At 42.7% G+C, this 27,690-nt stretch overlaps 1 protein-coding gene across 1 annotated transcript in view; it reads right to left on the bottom strand.

Annotated features, from left to right (window-relative positions):
* scfd2 (sec1 family domain containing 2) overlaps window positions 1-27,690 on the bottom strand; it is a 121,991-nt gene that overhangs the window by 6,957 nt on the left and 87,344 nt on the right. Inside the window, exons 7-8 of the mRNA XM_061825817.1 lie at window positions 8,273-8,418; window positions 4,795-4,929 (exon numbers count right to left, since the gene is read on the bottom strand). Of these exons, the coding sequence (XP_061681801.1) occupies window positions 4,795-4,929; window positions 8,273-8,418 (281 nt within the window). The remainder of the gene's footprint in view (window positions 1-4,794; window positions 4,930-8,272; window positions 8,419-27,690) is intronic.

Genomic DNA, 27,690 nt, shown 5'->3' with positions numbered 1-27,690 from the left:
AGAATACATAACTACAATCTGTCCCGCGTGATACTGGATAATGTCATTTTTACAATTTTTGAAGACATTTTTGAGGTAATTTTAATCATGTATGTTTTTGTCACCCCCCTTTCTGTAATTTTCACAATTTAATATCAGATTTTTTAAATTTTTAGTCATTGTTTTTGTCAGTCTTGTGTCCTTTCTCGGTTTTTGTATTTATTTTTCCTAAAACTATTATTTATTTACATTCGTTATCATGAAGGAAAAAGGAGTTTTGTCATATTTTTGCCAGTTTTCCCCTGCCTGACATTTTTGCCCTTTTCTTTAGAAAACAAAACAAAACCTCCAAAAGCAGGCTTGCAGCAATTGTGTTTTTGTTTATTATTATTATTATGAAATATTAGCAATATTAATCAATCATTATTAGGGCGGCACGGTGGATCAGCTGGTACAGCGTTGGGCTCATAGTTCTGAGGTCCCAGGTTCGATCCCGGACCCGCTGTGTGGAGTTTGCGTGTTCTCCCCGTGCCTGCGTGGGTTTTCCCCGGGTACTCCGGTTTCCTCCCACATCCCAAAATCATGCGACATTAATTGGACACTATAAATTGCCCCAAGGTGTGATTGTGAGTCCGGCTGTTTGTCTCCGTGCGCCCTGCGATTGGCTGACGACCAGTTTAGGGTGTGCCGACATGTACTCCCAAGCCACTTTTGCCCAGTTTGTTTTGTAACTCGCGTTCGTTATTAATATTTTTTGCCGTATTCCCTTCATCTTTTAGTCTGTTCTTTGTCAGATTTCTGTTTCATTCAAGTTTTTGTCATCTTATTTTCCCATGTTACGGTGATATTTTTGGTCCTCTTTTTGATGTATTTTTCTTCCGGATTTGTAATCTTTTACGGTTAGGGTTAGTCACCCGAATTTCGAGTTCACGTTGAGAATCACCTGGCGGCGTTCCACCTGGCGCCTCTTACGCCCCCCAACCGCATGCTTAACGCGACCTGGGCGGGAAGGCGAGCGCGGGTTACCGGCACAAGGCTCCAAAACAAAACCTGGCTCTTCGCACCCTGCTGCCATGACACGTGGCTCTCATATAACACAAACATGAGGCGCCGGCAGACAATCGACGGTATTGTGCGACGCGCCACTTCGAGGTATATTTTTGGAGCGCGGGGGCTGCGCGCCATTGGCCGAGGCGGGCCGGGGCGGCGGTACACGTGAAGCGACAGACGGCGGGGATGAGTCGACATGTGTCGCCGGCGTGTTGCGCTCTCTCGCTTTGAGCGTGTGTGTCGGGGGGCACTCGGCGACACGCAACAGCCATGTGCGGGCGTACGAGCGTGACCATGTGCGCCGCCATGAGAGCTGCGGGGGGGACCTGCAGAGGAGGATGCGAGGGGGAGCGCGATACGCCTTCCCGTCGTCATTCACGCCATGTCCTTGATGTTCTCTCACTACATAAATGAATGATTGTCTGGTCTGCCCCACCGTCCTGACATCCCAGGTTCAAATCCGGGCTCACGTGTGGAGTTTGCATGTTTTCTTCTACCGCACGTCTGGGTTTTCTCCGGTTTCTTCCCCCATCCATCCATCTATCTATCCATCCATCCGTCCTTCCGTCCGTCCGTCCATCCATCCATCCATCCGTCCGTCCGTCCGTCCGTCCATCTATATATCTATCTATCTATACATCCCTACGCACGATGATTACACTTTTCATGATGTCTTATTTTTATTATATAATATGCAAAAAAATGTGACCTATAATATTTGTCAATTTTTGTATTTTGGCTATTTTATATTGTCTAATATTTTCACTTTTGTATTTTTGTGGTATATTTTTGTATAATGTTGTTTAAAATGTTTTATTTTTTTTAGGATGTTAGTTTTTTGTAAAATTTTGTATTAGTATTTTTTATTGCTTTGTATTATGATCTGTATTTTTTCTGATATTTTTACACTTTTCTTCTAAAATTTTTCATATTTTCTTTCCAATATATGGTAATTTTTTTTAAATACAAAACCTGCACTTTTTTGGATGCCGAAAGTCACAATCACATCATCAGGTAAGATTTGTGCACACAATATTTATCTCAAGTCGTTAACTTATTTCTATACTTGCAGTTAACTCACAGTCACAGAATTATTTCTGTCGTCCAAAAAAGATGATGATGATGATGATGATAGATGATGCCAAAAATCCTCCCTCCCAAACCAGATTAATTCAATTTCCACCGTAGACAATGGAAAAAAAAAAGAACTACTTAAAGGTAAAAAAAAAAAAAAATTAGCGGCGGGGGCAAATCCCACGGTGTGCTTCATGGATGGAAATATAAGAGACTTTTTGTGTTGTGTCAGCGTCCGACGCGGCCCCAAAGTGGGCCCGGCGAGCACGTAACGTGCTGACAAAAGCTTTCACTCGGTTTAAGATGACGCTTTGAGCAAAGCTCCAGCAGCTCTCCAGAACTACGCACTTCACGTGCTCGAGTAGATCCAGTTGAATAGAGAGACGAAAGTAAGTACAGTACTGAAGCTTAAAGGTCAAGTCTCATCCCTACAAACATTCTAAAATAGATATTGAAATGAAAAAGACACTTAAATAAATATGAGCGGAGGACGTGCCATGAATCCATCGCCATATTGGCTGCATCCCCTGCCCGTGACGTCACCCCGGACAGTCGCCACTGAAAACACACTGTGGCCCCTACTATGGGAGTCGAACACACCCCTTCAAATATGGAAGCTCTTCTCGAAGAAGAGAACACCTCACAATCGAGTGAAGTGACCGGCGCAATATTACCCTATCGTTTTGAGCCATATTTAGATGATATGCGGATCACTTCCAACTAACAACACATTCCTAGACAGTGTGTATGAGCCAGCCCAGCCGAAGCCGTGCTCGTCCGCGAGGCACGACGCGGAAGCCGTCCGACGCGCACATCGACACATTTAGCGGCGCTGTTATACGTACGCGGATCTTTTGTTACGTTACGAGAGACGGATTGCGAACTCCCCCCCAAAATATGATCTTTTTTAGTACCTGTATACACACCTACCAATAGAGGCCCCGTAGGTCAGTGGTTAGAGCACTGGTCATTTGTAACCCACGAAGCTCTCGTCCTTTGAACCCGTGCAATCCATTTTTCACGACGAACCGGGTCTCTCGCAAACTTATGAAGGCTAAATCCGTCCTCCCAAGTATTCGCGCAATATCCGGCAATGCAACGAGCCGCCATTTTGGCTAACACGAAGGAACAACGAGTTACCATCCCGCAGGTAAAACTAATAGACACAAACGAGTCCACTTGAGGGCGGTCCTGCCATGTACGTCACTTCCTGCTTCCTCGAAAAGCCATTTTCGTCAAAATCACGTTTAGTGGTGAAAAAAAAAAAAAAACAGATGGGTCCATACCGGCTGCCATTTTTTTCATTAACAACACACTAAAAATCATCCATTTCACGACACTTGACCTTTAAAAAGGTTCCTTGTCGTTACCGTATTTCACATCTCTGAGGGTTGCCGTCGCCCTCGCTCGTTTAGCTCACTGTAATCGTTACATGAAACATTTCCCATCGTTTCATCTCGAACTGAGGATGTGGTTAAAAAAAAAAAAAAAAAAGAACGTTAACTGCCGCGTTTTAACGGCATAAATCGACCCAAAGTTCACTTTTCCACCTTTAGCCAGCCCGAGCGGGTCCAAGTCTCTTATTAATTTGCCGAAAATCAGGCCAGAGTTATGTAAGCGCTCTAATTCGTATTCCCCGAGGGTAATCATCACTCTAAGCGGGCCCAGATGTCGGGATAAACACGCCGCGGACGGGTTTTTATTTCCCACCGGGGACGCGGTTCCATGTATATTGCGGGAAAACATCGGTGGCAAGAAGAAAAAATATTAACACAACCCGCGAGTTGAGGTCTGCGCCCCCCCCCCCCGGGGGGGGCCGTCGTGCTCCAACACAACATGGAGGAAAAACAGGAATAATCAAGGCAGGGGGTCGAACGGGGGACTCGTACTTTGAAGAAAACAAAGACGTGTTGCTGTGTGGTCTCATTGTGCATCTTTCAAATAGTAATATTTTATGTTGATTCAGGTTTGAAGTATTTTTGTACCATTCACAGAAATGTAGGGGGTGTACTAGAAGGAAACTAACAAGTGTCAAGTTTCCATTTTTGGGATCACGCTCACATCGCTCAACAAATCCATATTTTCACCAGAATGAACGCAAAATTGGACGGTCAAATGTGATTTTTTTTTTTTTTTGCCAACATTAGTACAAAGAAAATTTCATAAGGCTTTTCACCTAGCTAAAACGGCTGCGTCAAACCAATATGGCCGACTTCCAGTGTCTTTTCAAGGCACGGGTTTTCGAGATTTTTAATCGCGGTCACTCGCGTTTGAAAAATGTACGGGTGTGGTCAGTCGTGCCCGCAGATATAAAGTTGCGGGTGTGTGTTCTGTTTGTAATTATGAGCATACCCCTTTAAGAGCAGAGGGGGGCGGTGTCAGGTAAACTAGGAAGTAGAAGTAGGCCGAAGAGAGACCGTGCAACAAGTGCGAAATTGCGCAGTTGCGCAGCTTCGAGGGAACATCAAGACTACACAAAATAAGCGACGCCTTTCAATACACGTGTATTTCTACTCGTAACAAATTTTACGCACGTGATTTTTCATGCTCGATTGCGCAAATTTGCGAGTGCGACGGCGCCAGACAAATCACAGTGACCGTAATCGGTTAAGTAAAGAAAAACAACCCCGCCAAAATTTCATTGTGAAGTGAAACTGGATTCGCGGGTGCCGTCCAACTCCATTATCTGACCTTCATGAACATGCTGAAGCCCGTCTTCAGGAGATCCGTGAGGCCCGCGGACATGTGCTCGATGTCGAGGCACTCGTGCCTGTCGGGGTGGAAGACTTCCTGCAGGAGCTGTCGCAGGAAAGGTCGATAGGTGGCCTGCAAAACGGAGAGACGGGAAAACGGCAACAAAACACAATGAGAATGCACGCTGAAGCCACGGGTGGCGCTATTTAGACGCCGGCAATAGCAACGGTGGAATCATGTGCCGTAATTTCCGGCCTATAAACTGCGACTTTTTCCCCACACGCTTTCAACCCTGCGGTTTATGCGGTGAGGCGGGTAATTTGTGCATTTTTCCTAACGACCGCAAAGGGCCACTCGAGCGGAAAAGGTAAGAGTGAGACCGGTGGAATATATTTGCCGAGGAAGTGACTTTTACCGGTCCAGCCCTAGCGTGTTACTGCCACGTCTCAGTGATTTTTATCAATATGTTTTTTTTTTTGACTGGCCCTGTTAGTGTGGTGCTAGCATTCGTGTGGCACTAGCGTTAGCATTAGCTTTAAACTCTCTGTGTGCCGTCTTTCTTTGTAAATATTTCATGTTTCAATGTGGGTTTCAATGTGTGCACTTGCGGCTTTTACACAGCTGCATCTTATGTATGTACCAAATAGTATTTCCTTTACAAATCTACTGGGAGAGTCTTTTAAACAGGTGCGCTCTGTAGGCCGAGATTTACAGTAACTGGCGTGATCGTGAACTGGTGTGGCGCAGTGTGCTAGTTCAAATTTGGATATAAAAAGGTGAATGATGTTATTGTAAATTCCTCAACTCTCTTTAAAACGGGAATAGATTGTGAGCAATCCAAAGAGTCCGGATTAAAGAACTTTCTCGAGGAAAGATTTTGGAACACAAAAATTTCAAGTTATGCTGACCTATAAAAAGAAACTTTTTTCCCCAAAAAGGGGTGAGGGATTATCACCAACAAAAACCCCAAAACTATTGTGTGAAAATCTGCGCTAACGTGGGGGGAACGAATGACGAACCGCAGTATCGCAGAAGTTCAGTCCATTCCAAAAATAAAGTCCTTGCCTCTTAATAAACGCCTCTCCCCAACGACGGTTCGGTAAATAAAGCCCTCGGCAGTGTAATGAAGGCGAAGGATGTTTGAAATGACAACATATGCATATTTCTCATCTTGTAAGCAACGCAAGCGTCCTACTCATCAACGCTTTCCATGGCTAATTATATCAACTAGCACTTAGCGACGTTGCAGAATAGGTCAAAAGGCTCCTGCTAAGTGGGAGGTAAACAAAACAACGCCAACACCACAACAACATCAGTACTGCTCAAGTAATATCCCGATACCCCCACCCCCACAAAAAAAAAAAAAAAAGCCACACAACAGTAACATTAAGGACTCCCATCGGTTTCTGTTAGCAGCATGTGAGCGCCCGTTCGTATCGGTTTTCGTCCCAAGCAGGATACTTCTTGGCGCACAGATACGTTGAGTGGTGAAATTAATTCAACAAAAACAACCCATTACATGAATGCAATAGCACAGGAAAAATGTTAGGGAATGGAATGTTCCAAGAGAAAATGGAACACGGTTGACATCCAGACAAGCTACAACTTGGCTACGGTTAGCACCTGTTAGCATAATGACAAACTAGATCCCCGCTTTAGCGCACGCTGCTAAAAACCCTTTTATGAGTAAAAATAGCACTGTAGTGAATAAAAACAATAAAACAGAATGTAAAGAAAATAAACAGGTTTCAAAAAAAGTAATTTGTGTACAACCTCAGAAAAAAAGATGCCATTTTGTATGTGTGGAATTAACGGGCGGGATGTTAAGTTAGCGCTTGGAACTAACGGATATTCTCGTGTAGTAAGATCGTTAGCTTGCTTTGACTTCGAGAAAGAAAAGTTTACTTAGTCGATAAGCCGACCTAGACACTTGTAAAGTGAAGTTCGAGCTCAAAAGTACCTAGAGCGCTCGCGTTGTACGCCTGCTAGCTTGTTTTGTTCAGTGTCAAGACGACCTGCGGGCTAGTGAAGTTAATTTAGGGCTCAAAACTAACTAAAACCCCGATGCATCTAGTTTTAGGTGGGATAAAAATTCATCTGGAGCCTATTTTTCTTTTTTTTTTTTTAAGTTAAAACAAGGACAAACAGAAGCCTGGATGCAGTTAGTTTGTCTATGTAACATTTACGTAAGATGTGACTCAACGTTTACCCACACTAACCTCCACGTAGCAAGACCGCTTTTGTCTGTGAAGCATTTACAATTTTCAAGGACTAAATGTTTTTCTCTCACAATTGTTATATAAACAAAAAAAAAAAGGATGACTATGTAGATGTAAGACCAGGAGGCTGTTGAACTGATGCAAGCAGAAAATAATGGCATGACGAATATATGATTAAAAAGCGCTTTAAAGGGAAATTCCGGTGGGTTGGATGAACAATCTATCCAATAGATCATGTCATATGTAATCTACCTTGATAATGTGATGTTAATCATCTCTCGTTTAATGTTTTTTTTTGAGAAGGTTTTTATCGGCAATTACAAATTTACGAAAAGACGCTGCAAACCGGCACGGGCTTCTTCGTTGCCGCGCCTATTACGTCACATCCGCCCAAAATGGCGGCGCACATGAAAATTAGTAGTTGCCGATAAAAATCCATCGATTAGCCCTAGTAGCCAAATAAAATTGTGAAATATAGGCAATGAGTACACTTTATTTGTTAGATTTTTCTGTGTGTAATTTCTTAGTTAACTGTAGTTGGATAGCGCATAGCGCGCTGTTGGTCCACTTCACACAGTCGGCCACTTAGCGTGAGTGGGGGGGGGGGAGCATTCATTCATCATTCGAGGTAAAATTTTTCCATTCGACACCTTCGACAGGACGATGACGAACTTGAACTTGTCAGAGAAATTTGCGTAGCTACTCGTGTAACTACCTAGGTATCAGGATACTAAACTAGCTTCATGCTTATTTGCCTAGCTACCTAGCTAGCTAACAATCTACCTAGCTAGCTAAAATGGCTGACAATCAACCTAGCTAGCTAGCTGAGCTTTTTTTTTGTGTGTGCAAGAATTAACTACATTAGAAATTAAAGTTCAGATGTTCTGTTAATGTATTTTATTTTATTTTTTTGCGGAATAATCTGAAACTGAGAGTAAATTTGCAACAATAATCTGTTTCGGAGCAATTGATCAATAACTAATTTTCCAAGGAACGCCTCTTTTTCATCGCCAAAATCGATACGACGCCACGTCTTGTTGTGACGCCAGCGTTGGAAATCGAGAACAAATTTGCTGCGGTCGCTGTGGGAAAAAAAAAAAAGATTCTATTGCAAAACACAATTAAATGGGAGAGTATTAATATCATATTGTCAAGGTATAGTACATATGACGCAATCTATTGGATACATTGTTGATCCAAACCACCGGAATTTCCCTTTAATGCGAGAATGTTCCGGGACTCGCCCCGTTTGGTACCTGGTGGACGCCGTCGCTGGCCGTGTAGACGCGACGCAGTTGCTTGAGGTGATCTCGGGCGTGGCGCAGCCCGCGGAGGGTCTCGAATGCGCGCTCCATCGCCGAGTGGACCCGCTCGGTGCTCAACTCCTCCGCCTGTGTGCACCCTGGCAAAATGAAACACATTAATTAACATTTGTTTGTTATCGAGGGAAAAAACAAGTAGCTTTTTAATGAAGTTGTATATATATATATTTGAGAAAATGATAAGAATATGTATAATTTGGAGAGTTATTTGTCTTGTGACCATTTTATTATTATTTTTTTTTTTTTAGAGAAAAAAGTTGGATAGTTTTTGGAAATGCAGTTTTTCTTTTGCAAATTAAAGTCAGATGGTTTGGAGAAAAAGAAATCTTGAAGAAAATCTGAGAATTTTTTGGGGGGGGACGTTATCGAGAAAAAGATACAGTATATTTTTGAGAGGGGGGGGGGGGAACTCATGAGAATCAAGTCAAAGGAGTATTTTTGAGGTTGTTGAGGTTTCGACCGTTCTCCGAGTCACAGGCCGTTGGCCGGGACTTCCTGGTCCAGAGGCAAAAATACCGCCCGTGTTGTGTTAACCTTGGCACACACACAAAAAAAAAGCTACCACATGCAAGAAAACATTACACTGGCAAAAAAAAGTTACCAAACTAATTATGGACTAAAAAGATGCAAGCGAGAGAGGACAAGAACGCCTTTTCATTCACAAAGCAAAAACGCCGCACGAAGGAATCTGATGATGTTGGAGGATGACAGAAAAATATGCACCGGAATAAATTACGACCAGGTTTAAGGAAAGCGATTTCTTTTTTTCTTCTTTGCTGAGTGGCGTTGGCAGGAGTCAAACGAGCAATTAAAGAGACGCTCAGCTGTGTTGCAGTTTTTATACGACATCAGTAAAAAAAAACAACAAAAAAAAAAACTGCACGCTGCGACTGCGTCAGCATGTATTCAGAGGGGCTCGCAAGCAATCAGAATACTGGTGATTGCGGCGTTTCGGCTGCCGAGAGTACACAACGAGCGGGCCTCTTGACTTGATATATCCATCCATTTTCTTAGTCGCTTATCCTCACGAGGGTCACGGGGAGCGCTGGAGCCTATCCCAGCTGTAAACAGGCAGGAGGCGGGGCACACCCTGAACCGGTTGCCAGCCAATCGCAGGGCACATCGAGACAAACAATCGCACTCAGAATCACACCTAGGGGCAATTTAGAGTGTCCAATTCATGTGGCATGTTTTTGGGATGTGGGAGGAAACCGGAGTGCCCGGAGGAAACCCACACAGGCACGGGGAGAACATGCCAACTCCACACAGGCGGGGTCTGGGATTGAGAGCTCAGCACTGTGAGGCCGACGGTTTCCAGCTGAACCACCGTGCTGCCTTGACTGACATAGCTTAAAAAAAAAAAAAAAAAAATAGATATCTTTTTAAGGAAAAATATCTTAACATTTTGAAGGAAAAAGTAGTAATATGGTGTTGAATATTTTCAATATCCAAAAATATGAGAGAAGTTGTGTATTTGAAATGAAATTCAGTTTTTTTTAAAAATCAAAATTATTGATATATATATATATATATATATTTATTTATTTTTTGATAAGTTGTATAGTTTAGGGTAAAAAAAAACACTAAAAAGCTGAATATTTTCATGAAAAATACTCAATTTTAAATTATTTCAAGATTTTTTTTCCAAACACAATTACAAATTTGCTATAAAACAAGCAAATCACACACACAAAAAACTATATATATTTATTTTTTTTATTTAAATCTCAGCTCATATACAACGTATTAATGAATAGCTAGTTTTGAAATGAGAAGTCGAGGATAATAGTTTGTTCAGATATTCGTTGACGTGATTGGAAAAGGGGTTTCAAATATTTGCAATATCAATGTTATCATTTATTACATCGGACAATTTTCAATTTTGCGACAGATTTGGCCCCCGCCCCAGGCCTTGAATTTACCACCTGTGTGTTTGAGAATAAAGTTGTACATATATATGACAAAAAAAGTTGTGATTTTTATTTCGAGTGAAAAAAAAATAATTAAAAAAAAAAAAAAAATATATATATATATATATATATATATACACACACACAATATACACACTCACACAATAAATGTATTTGGTCTTAGAAAGTTGCATATTTCCAAGGAAAACAAATTGTAATATTTTTTGCAAAAAGAGGTAATAGTGTGTTGAATATTTTCAATATTCCAAATTGTAAGAAAAGTTGTGTATTTGAGATGATATTCAGATTTTTTAAAAATCAAAATTGATGTATTTTTGAGAATTTGTATATTTTAGGGTAAAAAAAACCACTTTAAAAAGCTGTATATTTTCAAGAAAAACACTCAATTTTGAATCATTTCAGACTTTTTTTTTTCCAAACACAATTACATATTTTCCAAAAATAAAAAACCCAACAATAACCTATATCTATTTTTTTTAATCTAAGCTCGAAATGAGAAGTTGAGGATAACAGTTTGATAATAGTTTGTTCAGATATTTGATGTTACTGTAAAAGTGATTCAAAATATTTGCAATGTCAATGTTATCATTTATTACAGACAATTTTCAATTTTGCTCCAGAATTGCCCGCATTGGGCCTTGAATTTACCACGTGTGTATGAGAATAATATTGTATATAGATTTGACAAAAAAAGTAGTGATTTTTTTTGAGTGAAAAGGAAAACAAAAGCTTAATCTTACAAGAAGCGTGCAGTGGAATTAAAGTTGCCACAAGGGCCAAAGAAAAGGAATTTTTTTGTTCTTCTGCCAACATTCACGTCAAACCTGAAATGAAATTGGAGCTTACATAACGTGAGCTCACGCTAAAAACATCTTCCTCCTCAGAATATATGCAACATAAACATAAAGTACATGTGGTGTATATCCAATAGCGGCAGATAAGATCGGAAACGCTGGCAGGGGACGGCGAGACATCATCGACACCCCCTCGCGCAAGGTAAAGAACGCTTTCATAACCCCCCCCACCCCCCACCCCCCACCCGCCTTCACAAATACTCTGCCTCATTTTATTCGGCCGCCGACGTTTGTCAATGTCGGCGCGGTTAGATAATGCACAGCCTCGCAACTTTGGCCTCGTCAGCCTTTAATCGGGCCGGTTTGTTCCTTTGCCTCGACGAGGTCCGACTGAACGCGGCCAGGCTTTGTTTTGAGTGGCCGCCTGTCTCTAGGAATGCCAAGCGTCTGGCAACCGCGCGCCCCCCACCCCCCCGCCCTCCCCTGACGGCTGCAAGGTAAACTTTAGTCTGGGGACAAAGTGCAGGGCGAGACCGTGGCGGGCGTTCATTCGGATGTGGGTCTTATCTTAAAACATTCGCACCCATCCGAGCGTCCTAAAATAGAAGCGGGAGTTGCACCTCCGCCCTTCTCCGAAGTTGCGTGTGAGTGCAAATGAAAGAAGGAGCGCCACAAAAATAACACACAAACCTCACGTATGCTATAGGAGGCAATAGTGCAAACTCAGTGCTCAATTGATTGGATTTTGAGAGTTAAATATGATGACTTTATTCCGGAAGTTTATGTATTTATTTATTCTGGAAGTTGTGGACCAGAGCGGTTGGGTGGCGAATTTCTGTCGAAATTTGCAAGAAAATATTTTCAATTTACCGTAATTTAGAGGCTAAAGAGCGCATCGGATTATAAACCTCACTCAGTGCATTTGTAAAGGAAATACCATTTGGTACATACATAAGCTGCACCTTTGTAAAAGCCGCAAGTGCCCAGAACACAGTACATAGTTTTAATACCTCAGTTTAGCTTAACATAGCAACAACACGGTAGCATGAACAGTGGTTTAAAAAAAAACAAAAACATACCGGTAAAAAAACAAAACAAACAGCTGCGGCAGCTACACAGTAGAAACACGCTAGCACAGCGCTAACAGAGCCGGTAAAAAAAAAAAAAACATAACTTGCCAGGTACCATCTGTTTTGACGGTTTCACAACCGAGCTAATTGAGCGAGCAATAAGACCGGCGGCCCGGTGGGTTGCGTGTCTGTGCGTTTGAAAACCTGCCAGCGCATACACGGCGCAGGCGTGGCCGCCTTGTTGACAGCGAAGTCAACCGAGCCTGAGCGAGGCCGCCAGGTGCCGATCCGGGAGCGCCCCCCCGGCTTGGCTGCCGGCCCCCAAACACCTGCAGATCAACTCATCTCCGCGCCATCCACCGTGTCGACCCAAAAGGCGTACGCCTCCCTCTGATGTCTCTCACGCAAGCGTTCGCCGCAATGGGTTCGACCAGCGAGGCCCAAAACGATCACCACTGATCCACAATTTGAACACCAGTTCCGTGAAATGAGCGAAATTAACTCCCAACTGTTTATTTCTCTTCATTTCTGATCCAATCCAACCTGTTATGTCCTGTACTATTCTAACATATTTCTCCGCCACACCGGACTTGCGCATGCAGTACCACAGTTATCGTCAGCGCCGATTTCTCGGATTTATCCTCATCTGATGAAGAAATAGCAATATCGGTTGATCGGGAAGACGGAGGAATACGACCATACAGATTTGAACCTGTGGCTGTAAATAATGTTGAATATTCGGATGGTTCTTCGCACTCGAAGGACGCAAGTCTGACGAGCAGGCTCACCCGCCGAATCTCAGCTAACGACGTCCCTGGATGCCGAAGCTTGGCTAACGGCCTCCACCACCGCCAAGGGTCGGCTAACGGCCGCCGCCACCGCCAAGGGTCGGATAACGGCCTCCGCCATTGCCGAAGCTCGGCTAACCGCCTCCGCCGCCGCTCGGCTAACCGCCTCGTCCACCGCCGAAGCTTGGCTAACGGCCTCTGCCACTGCCAAAGCTTGGCTAACAGCCTCCGCGGCCGGTGAAGCTCGGCTAACGGACTTCCCGGACGCCAAAGCTCAGCTAACGGCCTCCCCCCGCCGCCAAAGCTCAGCTAACGCCATCCCCCGCCGAACCTCGGCTAACGACCTCCCCCACCGTCAAAGTTCGGCTAACGACCTCCCCCGCAGCCAAAGCTCGGCTAACGGCCTCTGCCGCCGCCAAAGCTCGTCTAACGGCCTCCGCCGACGCTGAAGCTCGGCTAACGGCCTTCTCTGACACCCGAAGCTCGGCTAACAGCCTCCCAGGCCACCGAAGCTCGGCTAACAACCTGCCGCCGGAGCTCGCTCGTCAGATTGCGCCATTCCCGTCCGAAGAACCATCCGAATATTCAACATTATTGACATCCACAGGTTCAAATCTGTATGGGAGGCCGCGATATACATACCATATACCATATACACACCGCCATACAATTATTTCCAGTATATAGTCCCCACCTTCCTCATATTCTTCGATAAATATTGATCCTGAACCGTCCCGGATGGCGCAGTCTTTGCGTTTTTTTTTTTTTTCATTTTTCCGATAAAGGCCGCATCAAGCTCGGTTTGACGGGAAATCGCAAGTGAGCGCACGCCGCTCGATTGCCTCACCCCGCCGAGTGTATAAAAAAAAACAAAAAACATGTCTGCACGCGACCCTGATATGACTCAACGCAACAGCAATCCATTTTTGGGGTGAAATTAAAGGACACGCTCATCGCGTGTAATTGAAATACGAGGTGGCAACTTTTGTGTTAATAAGGACGACCGTCAGGAGCCCGGTTGGAGCAGTCCGAGCTCGTTGGCCGACGCGCTGCGCTTGTAAAGCTCCATTTAGCGACTGATTACACACGCTTGAGAAAACAAAATCGGAAGTAAGAAAGTCATTACGTCGACGAGAATTTTGGGTCGGCCACGCGGCTTTGACGGCGGAATAAAAACGGGCCGTTTCCTCAGCAACCCTCAAAACACGGCACCAAATCTGTGGCGGCTGCGCTTATCAGCGGAATGCATTTATTATAAATACGGCTGCCTATTTGGATGCCCGATCAAAAAAAGGGGGAAAAGAATGAGGGTCCGCGAAACAGTCACAGTCGGAAAAACGACTATTAAAAGCCTTTTTATCAACCCCCGTGAAAACCTGTCGAAGGCGGAAACCCGGGATGCGACGCTCCACTTCCACATGGCGCTAGCATGAGGCTGACGTAAGCCAAGCGAGCGCTTCTTATGTCACGCTTTAGTCCACCTCGGTGGCTTCAATTGTCTGTTGGGGGGGGGGGGGGGGGGAAGAGACCACTCAATGCTAACGCTACATAAAAATAGCACGAGGGGAGTACAGTTATCGTCAAAAGGAGTCGGGTATGATTTCTGGTTGGCGTGCGGAAATAGAGCGAGACTGCAAGCGGGCTAAAAAAAAAAAAAACGCTAATGCGGATTGAGGGTCTTTTTTTTTTTTCATATCCAAAATGAAAATATGTAAAATGTAAACATGCTAACCAATTTACACAATAACAGTATAACGAGTCGAGAAAGTGCTAAAGTAGATTGAAAGATAAAATCATTCCTGTTTTAAATTTCAAATGAAAATGAGGCGGCACGCTGAATCAGTTGGTAAACGTAGACCTTGCAGTTCTGAGGTCCCGGGTTCGATCCCGTACTGGTTCGTGTGGAGTTTGCATGTTCTCTGGATGGATGAGTAAAATACTAACATGCTAACACTTCTCATGCTAACGACTATAACACCATTGAAAACTCAAGTAGTGAAAGTGTCAATTCTGACAAAGGCTTTTCACATCATACATCCATCCATCCATCCATTTTCTGAGCCGCTTATCCTCACAAGTGTCACGAGAGTGCTGGAGCCAATCCCTGCTCTCCTCGGGCAAGAGGCGGGGTAGACCCTGAACTGGTTGCCAGCCAATCGCAGGGCACATGGAGACAGATAACAGTCGTAGTCACAATCACACCTATGGGCAATTCCCATCCGTCATTATCCAAGCCGCTTATCCTCGCAAAGTGTTGCGGGAAAGCTGGAGTCTATCCCAGCCAGCTTCGGGCGAAAGACTGACTACACCCTGAACTGGTCGCCAGCCAGTCGCCGATATCTTCAACATCACTGAGCGAAAATCGATCCCACGCTGCCCGCACCAAAGGCAGGCGCGTGTACCACTACACCATCAGTGACTCTATGGGCAATTTAGAGTGTCCAATTCATGTTGCATGTTTTTGGGGATGTGGGATGTAGTAACCGCAGTGCCCGGAGGAAACCCACACAGGCACGGACGGGGGAGAACTCCACACAAGCGGGGCTGGGATTCGAACCCCGGTCCTCTGAACCGTGCTGCCATTTTCACAGTTTTTTTTCCTTTTAAATTTCAAATAAAAATGAGTAAAATGCTAACATCTGCGATTGGCTGCTGGCAACCAGTTCAGGGCGTACCCCGCCTCCTGCCCGTTGACAGCCGGGATAGGCTCCAGCACTCCCCGCGACCCCCGTGAGGATAAGCGGCAAAGAAAATGGATGGATGGATGCTAACAGTTTCTATTTTAGACTTGTCGCTCCGTGGAACTGGTGTACCTAATAAAGTGTCTGTTAGAAGAGCGCATTGCTTGAATTCAAGGCCGAGCTGAACTCGGCTCAGTCGTCTTTAAGAGGAATAAAAAAAAAAATAAATGTCACAGTGCCCTTTTTTTTTTTTTCTTCATAAAAAAATGTAACATCTGAAAGGCGAGACCCCGCATGACTCGTCTTTCACCTTCACTTTGGCCGGTGCACGCAAGTGTGTGCGCCGCATACTTTCATGGTAGATCAGTGAAATGTAAACGCTCTTGACTCCGCGGACTGGGAAAAAAAAAAAAAAAACGAGGACTTTGCACGCAAACCAACTTGAGACTTCTGATCCACATGCGAGGGGGGGGGGCGTGGGGGAATATTATGGGATGTGACCCCCCCCATCTTTTTTTTTTTTTTTTTTTTTTTTTAAGCACACCAGGCCCGTCTGTACAGTGTGTCGGACTTCCTGCTCGGGTTTTGGGCAGTTACATAAGCGCACCGTGGCGGAGGGCCGAGTCATGATCAGCGAACACACACACGGCGCAGGAAAAGGATCAAAACGTCGAAAGTGTCAAGAGAAAAATGTGGCTCCTAATATTGCATTTCTGGGTATGTGCTGACTTCTTTCGTTCTCGCTTTCCGAGAGTTGCGATATGAATTAGGCGACGATGCCACGAGCTGATGGGAATAGAAATAGAAAAGAAATATCGGCAATATTTCACATAAAGAAGATTCCACAAGTCATACTCAAATCCTCAGTCTGGATTTACAAACTGTAAAACCAAATTTAAGATTAACATTTTACAGGGTAGAGAATTGTTGATTTGCTTAAAAAAGTTAAAGGATATTTTTGAAAATAATTTTTTTCCTTGAAAAGGCTTATTTTTTTTATATTTTTTTTTACTAAATATTTTAAAAGTTGCATATTTTAAATGTTTTTGGGAAAAAAAATTAAAAGAAGCAAGAATTTTAGTATTTTTTTTCACTGAGAATTTTAGTATTTTTTTCAAAGAAAGAAATGAGCAATATTTCTTATTTCAAACAGAAATCAGAACATTTGCACAATTAAAAAAAAATCCAGTATTTTCAAAGAAAAGGTTATTCACCTCAAAATATGAGTTTTTGACAAGGAAAAAAAATTAATACGAGTTTGAGAAAAAAATGTTTTTCCTGTGACAAAACATAGCATATTTTAAATAAAAAGACGGTATATTATTAAGAACGATACTGTATATTTTAAAGAAAAAAGAACACTTACAATAGAAAATTTGTATTTTGGGGAAAATTGATTATTTAGTTTCCAAGAAATGTTGGCGACCCCTAATGGAAAGTTTGACAAAAATGTTGCACGTTTGTGAAATGGGAAACATATTAAGAAACAAAGCTGTGCAAACAAAATTGCATATTTTACGAAAATACCAGCGGTAGCATCGCATCCTTTAGATGCCGGAAAGTTCGACTCTGCCAAATTCCGAAGACCTCGCAGTTCATCCCGAGCGTGTACGACCGGCTTGTTCCTCGACACCAAGCGCCAAAGTATGAGCCGTTAAGTTCAGCAAACATCTCATAAATTGATGAATGATACTCGTACATTTACAAAATACTTTTATACAGGTTTACAGCAAAATTGGTTTAAGTTCAAGAAAAAAAAAGCAAGGACAAGGAGCTGTTGTGAGCCACAACCCACGAACAGAGCTTCACACGGTCCAGGGAGGTTGCTATCAGGCCACGCCCCTTAAAGGCACACATCCAAGACGTTGAGCCAGTAAAGCTCGCAAGTTCACACTTTCACATTTGCTGATGTTTAAAAAAAAAAAAAAAATTAATCTTGTTTTTTAAGAGATACGGTGACGCGAGATGCGTTTCATTTAGTCATAAGTAGCGCATTGGTGCCATCTTGTGGCATCCGTGGGCAATTCCAAACCTTTACATTATTGTACAAAATGAGAACACTTGCAAGGAGCTGCTGTGGGCCACAGCTCACGGACAGACTGTTTACACGCCGACTAGCCTGGCAACCTGAGTCCCGGCTGCTGATGTCACTCTCTAGGCCACACCCCTTAAAAATCATCCATCAATCCATCCATTTTCTCCGCCGCTTATCCTCACGAGGGCCGCGGGGAGTCCCGGAGCCTATCCCAGCTGTCAACGGGCAGGAGACGGGGTACACCCTGAACTGGTTGCGAGCCAATCGCAGGGCACATAGAGACAGACAAACAGCCGCACTCACAATCACACCTACGGGCAATTTAGAGTGTCCAATTCATGTTGCATGTTTTTTGGGATGTGGGAGGAAACCGGAGTGCCCGCCCGGAGAAAAGCCACACAGGCACGGGGAGAACATGCAAACTCCACACAGGCGGGTCCGTCCCATTCCCATTGATACACATTGCCGGTGGCACGATGGATCAGCTGGTAAAGCATTGGCCTCACAGTTCTGAGGACCCAGGTTCGATCCCGGACCCGACTGTGTGGAGTTTGTATGTTTTCCACGTGCACTCCGGTTTCCTCCCACATCCCAAAAACATCCATCCATCCATCCATTTTCTTTTGCCGCTTATCCTCAGGGTCTCGGGGAGTGCTGGAGCCTATCCCAGCTGTCAACGGGCAGGAGGCGGGGCACAACCTGAACTGGTTGCCGCGGAGACAAACACTCACAATCACACCTTGGGGCAATTTCGAGTGTCCAGTTCATGTTGTCAGTTTTTTTGGGATGTGGGAGGAAATCGGGAGTGCCCACCCGGAGGAATCCCACACAGGCACGGGGAGAACATGCAAACTCCACACAGGCGGGGCCGGGATCGAACCAAGGTCCTCAGAACTGTGAGGCCGACGATTTACCAGCTGATCCACCGTGCCGCCCCCCCACCCTTAAAATCACCACCAACCGAACACAATCAGCCTACATTACTTTATAAAATCACTTTATTTCTTCATGTTCTTTCTTAGGCTACAACACAATACCATTTTTCTGTATAAAAGCATTCAAAAACCATCTATCCATTCATTTTCTTAGCCGCTTATGCTCACAAGGGTGGCGGGGAGCATTCAAAATACCAGTTGTTTTTTTTTTTTTAACGAGGTCCGGACAAGATGAATGGCATTTTAACTCGTTTCAATGAGCAAAATTTGATCCGATGTAGTAGTAAATTGCCTTACAAAGTGGTCATCAATTTTCGACAAACTAAATTCATCTTTCCTACCGGCGAAAAAGTTTTCAAAGGTGGGGGCGGGGGTTAATTGGAGGCGGAGTCCAACGTGCTCGGGTCAACGCGAAACGGGAGCGCTGGATAAACAACGTGGCGGCCTAATCAGAACGCTCTGATTTGCTTTTCAGGAGCCAAACTTAATCTTGTGATGAATTGACGGCTAAATCAAATCAAAATGTTACGCAAGACGTCTTACACAACTACGAAAGCATTCCACCGCTTGAAAATCAAACTTTTCAATCGCAGTGTTCAGCCATATTTTTCAATATATTGTTTTTTGTTCAGTGGGTGTCAATCATCAATTGTTTTTTTTTTTTTTTTTTGTTGCATGTGTGCTTGTATTTTTGTGAGTGCGCGTGCAAAGGAATGTCATTAGCCTCGTGATGACTGAACACGTACGTGCGCGTTTGCTATGTCGCTATTACAGTGATATGATTATATGCTGGAGACCCACGTTGGAGAGCAGGCCGACAGGTGTGTGTGTGTGTGCGCGCTAACCGATCACAGAACCTTTTCAACACTCCTCAATTCCAAATCATTCCCGTGGGCCGACGTCAGCCGGCCGCAGACATCAGCTCATTCCTCAGCAAAAAAAAAAAAAAAAAGAAAAAAGATTTCAATTTCAATCTGTTTTAGATTTGAAATGTGGTTCATAGAGGAATACCGTTTACTTGTTTTCCAGACAAAAATTGAAAAGAGAATTTTTTTCTTTTTTTTTTAACTTTTCTCACGCAAAAATATTCATTTTCCTGTCTAATAACACACAACTTGTTAACTATAAAAGGTTTTTTCTTGATTATTATTTAAAATAATAATAATAAAAAAAATATATGGATTTTTTTCCTCAAAACATGAAGCTTCCAGTTTGTTACTTCACATAGTTATGAAAATATATTTATTCCCGGAGAGAAAACTTTTTTTTAAATATACAGTTTTTATGAAAGTATGCAACATTTTTCCAGGATTATTTTTAAAAAATACTCAATGACTTTTGTGATGTTGTTTTCATCAAAATTATCCAGAAAATCAAAAACTTGCAATTCTTTTCAGAGAACTGTACAAATTTTCTCAGAAACAATTTCTTGCTTTTAAAAGATGATTTCCCCTCCACCCTCCAAAAATATGAAACGTTTAATCTAAATATTTTGATGTAAAAACTGTGCTCTCAAAAATATTTTCCTGAGTCCCCCATTGCCGGAAACACCTAAAAAGAATACAGTAGGTGACATTATAAAAAAAGTTCTTGTTTGGTATCTTTAAAAATATGTTCTGTATTTTTCCATAAATAAGTGCTGTACAATAAGTAGAACTTGTTTTTTTTAATCTACTTTTTTCTTCAAACAGACGTTTTCCTTAAAATTATACAGATTTTATCCTATAAATGAATCACTTTTTAGTCTCTCAAAGTGGGCTATGCTTGGTAAACACAACAAAAGTAGGATAGTACTGCCCTCCCGAGGAGGAATGGAGGTACTACGCTCACCGCCACATTTGAGACGAGTAAATGATGAATGGCAAGAGCGCCCTCGCCCGGTCAAACAGAGACTAACGCCTTCAAAGGCAGCCAGACTAACACTACTTTCTACGTCAAGATACAATCTTATAAACAACACACAAATCAATAATTACGATCGGAAAATGAATCGGAAACGATTTAGGCAAAGAATCAGTTAGTTTTATTTTTATAGGATTTTATTTTCATTTTAAATAAACTTTTTCGACGAGTGTATGTGAGCAATGTAATAATTATAATGCATATTATAATTAACTACGAAGAATAAGAGTATTTGAGTAAACCAAATTTCATTTCAATCCAATTAATTTCAAACACTGTTTAAAAAACAATTGATATAGAAAATGGACACTTCAGCCATCGAAATTGAAATTAAGAAAAATAATTTACATTATTTAAATAACTTTTCAATTGTATTCACAATTATTGGATCATATTTAAATGAACAATTATTTGATATAATACCTTTTTAATCACGTGTGTAAAATGGTTTATTTTGTAAATGTCTCAAAAAATTATTTTGACTAAACCACATAACTAGTTGCTTCATGAGATATATTAACAGAAAGTAGACACAAAATAAATACATTTTAATCAATCAATTTTAGGGAAAAACACGATTGCTAAATCAATACAATAAATATCAAAGGACTCTTAACCGTGTAAAAATACTCAATGGGGCCGAATAACGAATGGAGCAGATCTTGTGAAATATTGAAAACATTTTTTTGTTATGAGTAATAACATGAAGTTATGAACAAGTGGTACACAGCATATAGTACTACTCATACGTACATACATTCTTTATACTTTATACGCAACAAAAATTATTGCATCTTAGTTAGAAAGTTTTTTTATCGTGTGTTTCATCAGCACACGTGGAGTCGTTACTTCATTCTCAAAATATAGTTATTATGAAAATATGTTTATTCCTAGAGAAAACATTTTTTATATATACAGTTTTGATTTAAGTATGCAACATTTTCCCAGGATTATTTTTAAAAATACTCAACTCATACTGAATGATTTGTGATTTTGTTTTCATCAAAATGATCCAGAAAAGTATAGTATACTGCCCCCAAGTGGCAAACGTGTGCACACCAGAAATAGCAGCACAATGCTCATGAAATGATCACAAGGCACAAACTGTATCATTCTTAACATTCTATTTACGGCGATTGTGATTACTGCATATTTTTACACATCCACTAGACATTAGAATACTATACAGTGGTATTTTCCTAAAAAAAAACGGGGGGGGGGGAGTGGAAGGCGGAAAGATGATTTGATAGATGCGTGTTTTGCGTTACGAGCGTGGTCAGCAAATGAATGAATCATTTAAGGCAAGGCACCGCTGACGATGGTCAGTGATAAGGTCAAAGGGGGGGGGGGGGGTCGTAGTGTAAACAAGAAAAACTTCCTCCCAGAGGGTCCAAACGTGCAGCTGCACATTGCATCACCGGTGCAGATGCGCACACACACACAGAGGACCCCAAAAGTACCTGGGGGTTCGAGCCCCGCGCTCCCTGGAGTGCTGCCACACACTGGACTGGAGGAAGGGGGCCATCAATCAAAGAGGCCGCTAAAAAAAAAAATGCCCCTTTGGACAAACCAAAAAAAAAAAAAAGCAAAACTTGTCTGCGAGGCATCCTATGAGTGGCCAAGATGGAGACCAAAGTGTTTATTTTCTGTTCTAAAGTTACCACCAAACGTTGACTTTTTGCCAGATCACTGTACCCTTTTGTGGCAGTGGGGAAAAAAACAAAACAAAACAAAAGAGCTCATTTTTAAGTGGTCACAAGGAATAGGGGCGGAGCCGTGCCGCGGATAGCAAAAATCTGCAAATAACTGCGTGCGGATGCCACCAGACCGCAGCAAAAGCGCCTATAACGGAGATGATCCTAAACTTTAGAATGTGCACAATTATGAACCCATGTTACATAAACAACCATTCAATGAGTAGATTATTAAACACAAACAAGCTACCATCACAAAACGCTCATTGATGTTTTATTTTTTGTTGCTGAATTAGCCACACACCACAGCGCGCTGCCATTTAACCTCTCTACCTAACACGTACTAGTGTGGAAGTCTCCGGAATGCTCTCCGTTACCGTTTGTGTTTCACGGGCGTCTCGGGACTAACCCTTCTCGACGCTGCTATCGCGCTAACAGGCTTTGACCTCAATCGTCGTGTCGCCGAGCTAAGCTAACGATCTTAATCGATACGCTTTTCAGAAGGCCAACATTACAGTTAAGATCCTTTTTTTGTTAAATTTGAGAATTTTGTGAAATACTGGATTTGTTTATTCTTTTGTCTTTCTGCCGTTGTCATCAAATTTTACACAAATAATAAAGGTTTTGCTTTGCTTGTGGCTAACTAATATACAGGTTGGGATAAATGGAGTTTGCCTCGATATTAAATAAACTAATATTCTGACGCCTTTCATTTTCTGTATTAGCATACAGGTAAGTGCTCCTCCTTCGTAATTTCTGTCACATAGACTATAAAAGATCAAGGGCACAATACTTCAATCCCATGATGCGCGTATGCCAGCTAGCCTAATAGTCAGTCTGGGCTCGATGTGCTATCGGTCGCGTCCTCCATAAATGCAGTGCTTGCGTATTAAAGACTATTTACCATTTATTGTACCTTCATTATCTGCTTAAATATGACCTTCTACATTTAATCAACAGATAAAGTGTTGTCCATTTGCTAATCAGACAAGGATGTGTTGTTAAGCGCGGTGCTTGTCCTAGGACCAGACTGGTGGTGGTGGTCATGGGGGGGGGGGGGGGCACTTTTACCATGGACCCATACATATAAAAACTTTGTGTTACCGGGCAGATTTTGTCTTCTTCTTGGACTAGCCTGCCAGAAGAAACGCGTCTCGTGTGCGGCAGATACCTAGACGGACACCTGTATTCCATATTCTTTTGTAATAAATCACGTTTCCTCGTCTACTATCTTTGGCCATCTCTTCCCTGATCCGTGAACACGAGTAGGGTCCAAACTCGCAAATCTCTACAGTATGTACGAGTAACAGGAGCTCAGGGATCGAAAAAGGCCGCCATTCGAGGCGGCACTACGGGTGACGTGAAAACAAACCATAGTGCTAGTAGCTAGCTAGCTAGCATAGCAGCCTAAACAACGCACAGCACAAACGGGTGTTGACGTGAAAAACGCGTAAACATGCACAACAGCACCTTACACACACGGTGGTAAGGCATTAAACTCACCCATGTTTTGATATTTAACTACATAAAATAATAAATGTTAGAGAATACAAGCAAATTGTAACAGGAAAGTAGACTGACAGAGAGGAGCAGAAATATACTTGAATTATTATTTTTTAAAACATCCGCGAGGTGCACTGGGGGTCCGACGGCGGGGGCTCTTTTCAGCGCCGCGGCTGCGAAGTTTTATTTCGACCGTCCGGGAAGCACGTGTTTGTTTTTCCGAGTAGAAACATGCGAACATGTGTTTGTTGCTCGTCGGGCTCGAGTTGCGCAGCAGAATGCGTTGGTTGACACGTGAGCTCGGCGGGGCGCGCACAAGAGGCAACAATAGGGGTACAAACAAGTTGTTCATCTCGGGGGCACGACGACGACTTTGTCCCCCCCTCCCGCAAGGAAAGACGCTAGCGTGTCGCGCTAGGCCGAGCGCGTCTGGTGACTGTCAAAACACGTCTTCTAGTTGCTGTGCAAGTCTAAGAATTTAACGCAGACATACCTAGATGGATTTGGAACATAATGAAAATGTTATTTGGCCAATGGAGTTGAGTTATGCGCTTGCTCGTGGAACAAATTGAACCTCAATTTGTTCTCGCCGTCGCTCTTCACGGGTGCAGCTATCAAAACGGCCACTAGGCGGCACTGTTACACAACACGTAACCCGCACCCCCACCCCATCAATTCACCCTTCCGACTCCCCATCCATTCAAAAACAGACCTCACTCTGCCAGGAGGACCGAGAAGCCGTTTTTTCACGCTCTCCTGAGGGGGATAAGCATCTTGTTTTTTTTTTTTTTTGTAGCAGTCCAGATGTGAGGCACCAAACCTGCTCAGATTAAAAAAAAAAAAAAACAACCTTCCCTCCTCCTCCACCTCCTCATCTTACTCTGCAACTATTCTGTCCATTTTTTTAACACAAGTGTCCAAGTTTTAAAGCGGATATCGCCCTCCGCCCTTCCTCCTTCTCCTTTTTTCTTTCTTCGGCGGTGTCGCGCGTTCCGCTTTTTCCAAAATAAACGCTCTCGAACGGGCGACACGTGAGGTGGAGAACAAAAAGGCAATAAAGTGAGACATGAAGACGGGGAAAAAAAAACCATGCAGACGAGTCACAATCACACAGACGCATCCTCCACTTTTCTTCTCAAGATTATTGTTCTGCTCGTAAATTCTCCGCGTGTGCGCAAACAACATTTGTCAACGCGCATCTGGATGGAGGCAGGGGCGTGGCAGCGACGAAAATCCATACGGCGGAGAAAATATTTTGAGGGGGAAACACGGCAGAAGCTTTTATAGCGCGTCCGGCCCCCGAGGATAACCGGGACGAGCCGTGCCGAAGTGAATTTGGGATTTACGAGGCAAGGCCGCGACTCCGGTAGGTGTGCTGTCTGCGTGGATTAGCCCTCGGTTTTTTGGGTTGGTTTTTTTTCGCCACGTATGAAACGTTCCCTCTAATTTTTGACGTGTCTGAGGAAACATACGCACTGAGGTCATTTAGCGTCATCCATTGAAGTTACGTGGCCCATTATAAAAGAATATTTTTCAAAACAATTTTCTGTTTTGGCTAAGTTACACTGAAAATGTCGACAAACGAACAAAAAAAAAATACATTGCTAACGAAAACAAGCTAACTATGAACTGTACATTTGAAATGTGGCCTCCAACTTTGTTTCATTTCTTTTTTTTTTTAAACCCACAATGATATCCCCGCCTGTTTTTCTTGGTGTAGAACTGAATTATTGCTTGCAGAATATGTTTAGCAATGCATGTTGGAAGCTGAATGATGCTCCCAAAAAGTTTTTTTATGATGTCTCCTATATTTAGAATACAGAATTAGCTTTTTGGGCACTTTATCGTCTGTGCTTTCATCCTCGATCAGGCTGCGCCAAGGTGGAATTTTAACATTACCCACCATCTCATCCTGTACTTTCTACTTTGGGTTCAGAACAGACCTTTTTCCCTCAAAAAGAGAGAAACTCTCATCCAGTTTCACCACTTTTTCTTCATTACTATCATTATTATTCACATCCTCCGACAGTCATTAAAGCTTGGGTCACCAACGCGATGCTCGTGGGCACATGGTTGCCCGTGAGGACCACATAAGGGGCGCGCGAGGCGTGTTCCAAAAATAGCACGGGTCACAAATTGTTATTAATATTTGTACTTTAAATTTGGAACCTGACTTGCTTACATTAATGACATTTTCAAAATTCAACTGACTGAGGCAACCATTTGTAGCCATTATTTTTATGATCATCATAGTGCTATTTGGATCACAAAAAAATATGCATTTTCACATAACTTGGGTTCATTTTAATTTTAAAACTTATAAAACGTGGAGTATCATTTTCCTCAGTACACCACAGAAATATATGAATATTTAAATAGATTGGTATTGACATCATAAACTTGATACATGAAAACCACAGCGCACATTTGTTGCGAGATACGGTCACTAACGGGATGTACGGCTATGCTAAACCACATTTGCCAAACTCAAGGCCCTGGGGCCAGATCCGGCCCACCGCGTGATTTTATGTGGCCCACAAAGCTAAATCACGTGGATGAACGTACGAGATTATTGTTGAAATCTGTACCAAATTTTTAAATTATGATGAGAAGGCAAAGATTAAGTAATGGCCTAACGAGGGAAACCGGAACTCTAATGCGGCCCACCATAAAAACGAGTTTGACACCCCCGTGCTAAACAGTGACAAAACTTTGAAGAGTGTAGTTAGCTCTGATGCTAACATCACGAGCTTGTCAACAACTATAAAACTAAATCAACCAAAGAGCCTCATAAATAACAAGTTAGTATTTGAAAGTCAGTCAGAGTAAAAAAAAACCCAAAAGGCAAACAGTTTCGGGCAAACGCAAACGCACGATAATGCGATAACATACACGGCGGCCGAGCAGCCTCCGGTAAGGCCTCGCCGCTGCTCCGAGCTGCCACGCTATACGGCATGCGAACGAAGAGCTGCGGGGGGGGGGGCAAACTGCGGGCGTGGCCCACTGACCAGCTCGTGCTGCCCCAGCGTTCATTTCGCTTCCACGCTTGGTTGTAACACCAAACGAATGAACATTGAACACAACGCCAAAGAAGACTTTTGAGCGTAAATAGCGTGATATCTTGGCGGGGGTCCAATCGTCATGACTAGCAACACATTAAAACCTAAATTCTAACACCCAATTATTCTAAGAAATTATATAAATCAAACCTTTTGTCTCTACAGATAATTTGTCAAGTATTCAAGTAATCGCCAGCCCCCAAGTTATGATGATTATTTTTTTTTAACTACTAACTTGCATGTTCTCATTTATGGAAGCTGGACTTCTATCTTTAAAGCGCATTAGGTTGGTGCCGGGTGCATGGTATGAACTGTACAAAATTCGAGATAACAAAATCATATTTTTAAACGGTCAATATTCACGATTGACATAACACCCTAGCGATTAGCATCTTAGGTAAAAACGGGAAAAAAACAACCGCTAACTACCTTCAGCTCATTCATACGTCACATAATATGTACATTACACATTTAATAGTCAGAAAAATCCAATTTTTGGAAATGTTTTTCCACCGGCCCAACAGTGCGTGCGTCTGCAACAAATGTCCCTGTGGTAAACAGACTGTGGCCAAATGGTTCCAGGTCAAGCAAACAAGCTTTTTATCAATACTTTTTGTTGGCTCGAGGCGGAATTTTTGTGTCAACCAAATTTTGTGGTTGCCTTGGCCAATTTTTTTTTCGCAGCCCTTATTTATTCCCAACATGTTTTCATTTCATAGCGTCTCTCTTGTCTTGTGAACGCGAGATGTTTCGGCCAATCAGATTTCAGACGCTACGTATTGCTATGTGAACATGATCAGCCAAAGGCCTTCAGGATCAATATCGAACTGTTTCGTTCATCAATCAAATTTCAAATCCTGCCCTCAACGATTATTTTTAATACCCTTGTTAGTGAGTTTATGTAAAACTTTTTACACCCAAAACTTTGATGAGCAAACCGCACCCAATCTGCACGCATTA

This window comes from Syngnathoides biaculeatus, chromosome 7, assembly GCF_019802595.1.
Source record: "Syngnathoides biaculeatus isolate LvHL_M chromosome 7, ASM1980259v1, whole genome shotgun sequence".
NCBI lineage: Eukaryota > Metazoa > Chordata > Actinopteri > Syngnathiformes > Syngnathidae > Syngnathoides > Syngnathoides biaculeatus.
The sequence above is the reverse complement of the archived record's forward strand: the minus strand, read 5'-3'. Positions and strand labels throughout refer to the sequence as shown.